This window comes from Thunnus albacares, chromosome 12 (genome assembly GCF_914725855.1).
Source record: "Thunnus albacares chromosome 12, fThuAlb1.1, whole genome shotgun sequence".
Taxonomy (NCBI): Eukaryota; Metazoa; Chordata; class Actinopteri; order Scombriformes; family Scombridae; genus Thunnus; species Thunnus albacares.
Window position 1 is genome coordinate 30565586 of NC_058117.1, and position 9022 is coordinate 30574607.

A 9022-nucleotide genomic window follows, 5' to 3' on the forward strand; every position below is an offset into this window, starting at 1 on the left:
GGCATGGATCTTGATTTCTTTTCACTTGTTCCACATCAAATTCAGTTCTTGTGAGCACTTGTAAAACTCTGCATGATCAGGTGTGTGTCTACATGAGAGATATAATGCAGCTCTATGTCACCAGTACGTCCCCAAGTTCCTCTTATCGGGGTTTGTTGGTTGCTCCTTGCTCCTCCTGAACTTCAGAACTCATACAGGACCCACTTGTTTAGACTTTCCTTTGTGTAGTCATCTTTATCAATTTATATTTTTACTCCTCTTAAGTCAGTGTTGTATGCCTGTGGCTTTGTTTTTATATTGAAAAACTTTGTGATATTCTGCTCTTGCAAGGTACAATATAAATAAACTTATTTATCCCTGAACAGCACCTTTAGACAGAAAGAGAATGAGATCTGTAAAGACATATATTTACATACATATAAAGACTGGGAGAATCTCTATCCAGAAGGCGTTATATTTCAGAAGCTCTGCTTGATAAGCTGTGAGCAGGGTAACCATTCAGATTCTTATTGGATTGGGCCACTGAAACACTACATTTCACCCTTGTCTTTCTGTGAGGTGGGACAGTCGATGCCCAACTTGCCTATTGCTTGGAATGGAAGCAGTCACCTCAGTCATTTCCCACAGTATAAATACGACCAACAAGGGAAACATTGGTATGGAAACAGGGATTGATTACAATTTGAGAAACATTTCAATAAACCACTAGATTTAAATATTTTGGATTGAGTGGAATACAATTTCCACCTGAGCTGAAGTCCAGTAGGAGGGTCATTTTCAGCATAGACTTTTAGACAGAAATATAGACAAATAGTGATTGATTGATTGATTAAAATGTTTTCACTATATGAGGTTTAAATTTAGTTCTTTGATCAATTGGCTCCCATTGTGATTTCATTGCAGGCAGATATTGTAGTTGTTTTCATAAATATTTTATGACATACCCCACGGTAGCTCAGTGGTCACTGCACAAACTATTAAAGTTGAAAATGTCACTTATCATAATTTCGAGACATTTTTTTCTTTTTCTGGTGGGTTAAGGAAACTCATAATAAAAGGCGAGAGATTTATTTTAACTCACTGGAGTAAGAAAATGTTTTGATTTACTCTTGACCTCACTGGAGCTCCTCTGTGTTGCAGCAATGTTACAAGGTGATACACCAGACAGTAAAACATTAACTCTTTGTTGTCAGTTTTCTCCAGTTACGAATAAGCCATGGACTTTGAACACAACAAGACGATAAGTGTTGCTGCGCTTGGACGGCCTTTTAACATTGGGATGCTGTATGACTGCCGCAATGACTCACTCGTCCCTGGTAAGAACTGACATGTAAAGATACTAAATGTACTTTGAAACTTTGAATATTTAAGTCATAAGTCACAACTTTTGGTACTACTAGTTTGTGTCTTTTGAATTGACCTCTCCAGTTTTATTCTTAGAGAAGTTGGTCCGTTAAATTACCTCAGCCTCATCTAACTTTCAGTTACATTATCATTGACATTTCATCATTAGTCATGTAAGGTATAATCAATGAGTTGGTGTGCGTTAAATGGTTTTATGGCACAACATGGAGGCCAAGAACCACCCAATGTGAAGTTGATTATCAGGCTGATTATCCTGCTTATACCATGGTCATTTGCCAACAATGTAAAGTAAAAGCATTCGCACATTTTTGGTGAAAGTCTTGCACTCAAATTCGAAAGGTAATGAAGCAAGAGCTTACAATTGTAATGACAACTTGCCACAGTGTACTGGCCACCAGCCTGGACTGAGGCATAAAATTCATTTAAGGTGTCATTAAGCATAACCGCAGCATATGTCTCAAAATCAGTGTTTCTTTGTTTTTGGTAGAGAAAGTCTCTCAGTATATTAACTGCCTATTTTGTTGCCTTTTCTGTATTAATCTCATCGTTCTCTTCCTCTATCAATTTAAGCTCTTTAGGTGTCAGTCCCTTTTGCCATTTTTTGCTTGGTTTCTTTTTTCGTCTCCATCTCTTTTCCCTCTGCTGCGTCCCATTCTTCAAAACTTGACAGCTGTGCTCTTTAATGTGGCTATGGTTGTGGGTTGGGTAGCGGATGAATTTAGAAGGTGATTAAACTTGAGCTGAACAACGTGTGCATTAAACGGTTATAATGGACACCTGCCAGCCAATCAGAAAACAGTATTCACCCAGACCATGGAATAATTACAACTTATAATACACTGTTTAGAACATATTACCCTCATTCTGGTTGACTATTCATTTAGCTGTTTGCAGTGATACCTCATTTATTCACTTGTTAACCATTTCAGTTAAATAAATATGGATTTATCAGCAGGGCATTGTCTGTGGCTTCAATTTAAAGCAGAGAATTAGATCCCTGTATCATGACACACTACTTCAGATGTGAGATTGATAAAAAAAACTGTCTGTGTTTCCTCCCAGCACAATTAAGAAAAATAACCTGGGAGGTGGTGTCCCTATCACAAGGTTTATTAATAAATGTGGATGTTCCTACAACCCATTTAGTTTATTTTTGTGTATTAGTGCCCACGTTCATCAAATAAAAAAACTCTAATTTGTAAAATACCAAGCTTGTTATCAATACTTAGTTGGACAATTATAAACTGAAAGTGTCTGCTCCGTAACTGTAGCAGCAGCAGCAGCAGCAGCAGCAGAGTAGCGGCACAGAGTAGTGGAGTGAGACGTCTGTCCTCCCTCCTTCTCTCTGCTGTAAACACACAGAGCTGTTAGTGAGCAGCTGCTCTCATGTCTCCCTGGGTATTGGTGCTTGTTTTTGGCAGAAACTCTCCCACTCTCTGCCTGCTCAGCCTGCTCTCAGTGTGTCTCTCTCCAAATAGCAGGCTGGGCTTCGGCTCTGGTTCTAAGTGGCAGTTGCCCTCTAGCTCGTCAAGCTGTAACACAAAAACTTTATAGAGCTCTGATGATAACTCATCAGGATGATGATGCAGGTTAATAAGTTATTACCTATTATTTGTATGCTTTACAAATTATCACTTCTTATTTCCAAACATTACAATTAGCATCTAAATAAGTTCATAGTGACTATCAACTAAATTGCTGCCTGTATGAATCAGATTAGATTGTTATAGTAGTACAAGTTATCTTCACATTTTTGGCTCATTGGCATGTAAAAGATTTTCTCATTGTCTACAGTTAAGAAAGAAAGATAAGATTTTCTCTTTTCTTGCAGGCATATCATTGTGGGACCACAATGATCTGTTAGAACATATAGGAGAAAGACCTCACTTCCACAATGACTTTGAGGTAGTTACATCTGAATCAACTGAGGGCAAATCTTCAGCACTTAATGTTGATGCATCCCTGAAGGCAAGTTTCATGACTGGACTGGTAGAGGTTGAAGGATCTGCCAAATACCTGAAGAATCAGAAGACATCCAAAAATCAAGTCAGAGTAACACTGAAGTATGAAGCTACCACAAAGTTCCAGGAACTTTCGATGAATCATCTTGGAAGAGGCAATGTGAAGCATCAGTATGTCTTTGATAAAGGAGTAGCAACACATGTAGTCACAGCTATCCTGTATGGGGCACAAGCCTTCTTTGTCTTCGACCGTGAGGTGTCTAAAGAGGAGGATCTTCAAGACATTCAAGGCAAATTGAAGTTGACAATCAAGAAGATTCCCAGCCTTTCGATAGAAGGTGAAGGGAACCTACATATGGAAGACAAGGACAGTACAAGTATGGAGAAATTCACCTGCAAATTCCATGGAGACTTTTTCCTTGAGAAAAACCCAATGTCTTTTCAGGATGCAGTACAAGTCTATCAAAGCCTGCCAAAACTTCTGGATGCAAATAGAGAAAATGTTGTACCACTGAAGGTCTGGCTGTTGCCATTGACATGCCTAAATTCAGGTGCTACTCAGCTAGTACGACAGATAAGTGCACCGTTAGTACGCAGAATGCTGAATCTCTTAGAGGACATGTCTGAGCTGGAAATGAGGTGCAATGATGCACTGAAAAGCACAATTGCACAGCAGTTCCCAGAGGTTGGCAAAAATCTTAAAATGTTTAAAGAACTTTGCTTTGATTTCAAGATGGAATTCCAACGAGACTTGGCAAAGAAACTTCCATCAATCCGGGGAGGAGAGGAAGATGAGGATGCGCTCTCAGAGATCCTGAGAAAAAGTCAATCTTCTCTCTTCAAAAACACAAACCTGAACAAGTGGATGGATTGTAAAGAGAAAGAAATCTACAACTTCATGTCTTTCACCAACATGATGAAAAACACCAAGATCGTTCCATCTGAAAATGACTTGTATAAGGAAATTGTCGGTGCAGAACATGCTGTGTGTTTTGTGTTCACCTTATTGGGAAGTGCTGAACCGTACCTCTCAGCTTTGTCAAACAACCCAGATTATACTCAACAACCACAAACTGAAAACGCAGAAAAGGAATGGTTCTTTTCAAGAGGTGATGAAGTGATGGATGATGAAGTGAGGCGTAAAGCAAAGCTCTTCAGTGATTTTGCAGAAGCCAACAAGGAGGACAACACCATTAAGTTCCTAACAGTGGGTTTACCAAATGAGGCACAGAAAGGTCCACGCATCTACCTTTATAAAGAAGGTTTTCCTGTCAATGAGGACTTTAAGCCACCGTCAAAGCCTGAAGTAGAAACACCAAGTGAAATAACTCAGGACAGCGTGACACTGAAAATTTCTCCACCCAAATATGGAGCAGAGAACATCATCTCATACTCTGTTGAGTACTGTGTCAGTGGAGAGGCTGAATGGCAACAAACAAGAGCATCAACAGCTGGAGAAGACGCGAAAAATGCAGAAGTTAAAGTGAACAGTCTGAAGCCTGCCATACAGTATATATTCAGATGCAGAGCAGTGACCTCAGCAGGTGTTGGGGCAGCCACAGATGTCACAATACATACACCCTATAAATAACCTAAATGTATACAGCTCTTGCTCTTGTCACTTAAAGACAGGATTTGTCACAAAAATCACAAAAATGTCAACACAATTGAAACATGTAATACTACCAAATGACACATAACACATAAAACACATAAAAGCCAAATTCCTTTCAATTTTTTTATATTTTTTTGTCGATGGTATCAAGTTGCATTAGGTACACTTCAGTTTCAGTTTGTGAGTGGAAATGCTGAAAAATACACTTGGCTGAGGCAGTAAAGTCAATGATAAGAGCAAAATGCGACAAAGTGCATGAAAACAGACTTAAATCATCATCAATCACTCAGTCACAAATAAATCCTGACGTACACAACCTGATCTCACAGAAATACGTGAAATGAAGCTCAACACTATATTTTTAGGAACTTAATTAAAGGCGTTAATTCATTTTAACTGTACGTTTTGGTTTTCTTTGTTTTGTTTTGTTTTGTCTTTTGCAACAATGCTCTTACATTGATATTGTGATTCATACTTTGAATTTGTATTTTTATTCTCATTCAATTATGTTTGTGACAATTTTCTTTTTTCCTGCTTACTTATTATCTTATGTACATTATGTAAGTTTTACTTTTTTAAGTCATTGTGTCTTAATGATGTAGAATCTGCACACTTGTAGTTTGTTTTTCTTAATGTAAATAACAACTCCAAAGTTGTACTATTAACATGTTCCATCTTGTTTATTGAATGGTTGTAGAAATAGACATGTGAAAAGGAGGCATTATGGTTTTAGCAGCTGTTAACCTTGATGTTATTCGTTGGCCAACAACTGCTGGGTGATGTGACTGCATGCGGCGTCTCAACAGTTCTGTCCTCAGAGGGGTTGCCAAGTTTGAGCTTCATCCTAATTCCTGTCATATAAAAAGTTCCAATATAGCTAGCAGTTTCCCCCTGGATCCAGTCTTAGTGCTAAGCTAGGCTAAACCAATGCTGGACGCAGAGATGAAACTGATATTCATCTTCTCTTCAGACAGTGTACATTTAAATCCATGTTTATTCAGGTATCACAGTTTTTAACCCTGGATCATATATATTTACAGCAATGCAAAATTCAAAGATCATGTCTTAATTGTTTGAATGGATTAAAACTAAGATTATTTATATTTCATGAAACTTGATCGAAACTTGTATCTGCATGTATGGTGTTACTGATTTCATCTCATTATTTTAAATAATTTGGAGCTCACAAATATGTTGCTGTTTATGTCCCTTTAATAAAGTCCATTGACTTAATTTTCTCTGACCTGATTTTCTGACTACACTCAGTCTCCATATCAACAGACCTAAACCACTTTTCCAGAGGACTGTAGCTTGTAATATATTGTTTAATTAGGCCAAATTAAATTGCCAAAACCAAAAATATAAGGCGATTTGGAAACAGCAACAGATAATGACCATGTCACATGACACTTTAAACTGCTGATGATTGCCACATTATAACTAAAACATCCAGTGAAATATCTGGTTCCATATTTGGAACATATTGTATCTTTAGATCAGTTTTCATTAAGGAACAGCATTATAGCACACTGCTTGTGTGTGTATGCATGTTGGTACACTTTTCAGCTATTTTCTTTTTATAAGCTCTGCTTATGTGTTATATATTTTTTCTTCATTGATAAACTTTGATTTTAGATGTTATTGTTTAATTTATTTTTGGTGACATGTCTTTATGGGCCCATAGTTTTTTAATCTCACCAGCACACTCCTTTCTACTCCTTTAATACATTGTGTGTGTGTGTGTGTGTGTGTGTGTGTGTGTGTGTGTGCGTGTGCGTCTTGTTACAAATGCTGATATTCTGGGTTATTTTATAGATTGTATAGGATAGGCAAAAATATGCTGTGGGCTTTGGCCTATTCCTTCTTAGGTCATTGACTGTGTGAATTTTATTGTGTGAAATGGATGGGTTTTGATCTGTGGGATTTATGATGATGTTTTGTCAGTTGCATAACAACACAAGTTGTTGTTTTGTTCCTTGTAATGTAGGACCGAAATAAACTATTCATTCATCATCATCATCAACTTTAAAATGGACAAGACTTTAAAGTGTCATTAATTGAAATTCAGCTTAAATATTAATAGAGTATTATTTTTTAATATGCCTCAGGTTTCTTATAGCTTACAGTTTGCAGTGCTGTTCTAATGTAATATAGCATTAAACAGTGAAGTTAATGTACAACAAATCCTAGTGGAGAAGCTGAAATGTTGCAGACTGCAAATGTTGTTAGTATATGTACAGACTCTTTCTGTACTTCATGACCATCAGCTGCTGGACTGAAGTAAATCAACCTTTACATCTCCAAACTGTCAGGTTCTCAGGATCCCAAAGAGAAAATGTGAAATGTGTTTATTTACAAAAGAATTGACTCAATTACTCGGTTACTGTTGCGATTCATGTCAAGTTTTCCATTCTAGCACAGCACATGTGTAGTTTTCCGTGATAACAATGGTAAATGTAACACTATCATAGTAATCAGAGTAATATTTGACAATTTCAGACAGTGGCAAATTGGAAGATATTCTAACTCCAGGGTACATTACTGTCTTTTAATCAAGATTTAATTTACAACAGAAAAAAAACAACAGCATGTAAATGAGAGATAATCTGATGCCCTGACCTGTTTTTGTGACTCCATGCAGGTTTTTGCTGTTAACACCAATTAGAAGACATCAAGGAACATCAGATTTTGGATACTTTGAACTTCCATAGTAACATGTTGCTCTGCAGTGCCTACAGAATACATGTAAGGTAAATGACAAACTGTGTTAATGTTTTCTATATATTCATGATCTCTTCGATGGTCATAAAGACAAATTAGGTTTTGAAATAGAATTACGGGACCATCAATGACAAATCCTGCACCTTAGCTGCTAAATTGATCCAAGATTGATCCTATCAGAGAACTTTGCAACAAAATCTAAGATATTACTTACTGCAATGCTCTCCGAGACTCGAAGTTGAATTCTCTCCTAATGTCCAAATGAAATCCTGTTTACACATCCCAATAATGTCATAACATTTTTATTTTATTTTATTGTTAATAGTTTTTTATTATTACAAAGGAAGAAAATGAGCTGGAAGGGCATTTCGGTGTCTGTGTTTGATTGACAGCAGCTAGCATGCTGAGTGCCAGTATTACACCATATGGAATGGAGACAAAGTAAACAAACTGCTGTAGCTACAAGGCATGGACAGACAGTGTGTTGTTAGCAGTGGTACTGAAAAGCAACGACTAACCTATAAGGTTCACATGGCCTTGATTGCTTGGTTGTGTTGATTTGTACTGTACACCATTAGGAAGATCAGACCCTACCTGTCTGAGCATGCAGCACAACTCCTGGTGCAGACTCTGGTAATATCACACATTCACTACTGCAATTCCTCACTGACAGGTGTCCATGCACGTTCAAACCTCTGCAGATGATCCAGAACACGGCAGTGTGTCTGGTCTTCAACCAGCCCAAAACAGCACATGTCACCCTGCTGTTCATATCCCTCCACTGGCTCCCAGTTGCTGCCCACATCAAATTTAAAACCCTGATGCTCGCTCACAAAACAGCAAGTAAAACAGCTCCCACCTACCTGAACTCCCTCATTCAGGTCTACACTCCTTCCCGCTCATGACGCTCTGCCAATGAAAGGCACCTGATACTACTACCACAACAGAGCCCTAAGTCGCTAGTCAGAATCTTCTCTTATGTAGCTCCCTGATGGTGGAATGAGTTACCAAACTCCAGGGACACTTCGATCTGCAGTGTCCCTCTCAATCTTTAAGAAAAGGCTAAAGACCCTTTCGCAAACACCTCCACAATCTGCTTCTATGTACTCCATGCATTGCTACTGTGCATTTAGCTTTTTGGCACTTACTTGCATAATTTTCTCCTGACTAGATCCTTGCTTGTGTTGTATTAACTCTCAGATGTAGGTCGCTTTGGATAAAGGCGTCAGATTAATGAAATTGTAACATTGTAACAAACCAGCATCTAACAGAGCTGAAGTGACATTTGCAGGTATGTTTAGATGCTGTTTAATGTGCTGCAGCTGAGCAGCTAATTAGCCATCTAGTGGGGATGGGCCCA

At 38.0% G+C, this 9022-nt stretch overlaps 1 protein-coding gene across 1 annotated transcript; it reads left to right on the forward strand.

Annotated features, from left to right (window-relative positions):
• Nucleotides 1–1199: 1199 nt before the first annotated feature.
• Nucleotides 1200–5397, forward strand: LOC122994452 (stonustoxin subunit alpha-like). Its single transcript, XM_044369147.1, has 2 exons — nucleotides 1200–1316; nucleotides 3197–5397. Exons 1-2 carry the CDS (start codon nucleotides 1217–1219, stop codon nucleotides 4915–4917), a joined length of 1821 nt encoding a protein of 606 aa, XP_044225082.1. The 5' UTR covers nucleotides 1200–1216; the 3' UTR covers nucleotides 4918–5397.
• The last annotated feature ends 3625 nt before the right edge of the window (nucleotides 5398–9022 follow it).

Excerpts from the sequence above, each read along its gene's own strand:
- LOC122994452 (XM_044369147.1), top strand. The coding sequence starts at position 1,217 with ATGGACTTTGAACACAACAAGACGATAAGTGTTGCTGCGCTTGGACGG. Across the intron at positions 1,317-3,196 it reads CAATGACTCACTCGTCCCTG|GCATATCATTGTGGGACCAC; the intron begins GTAAGAACTGAC and ends CTTTTCTTGCAG.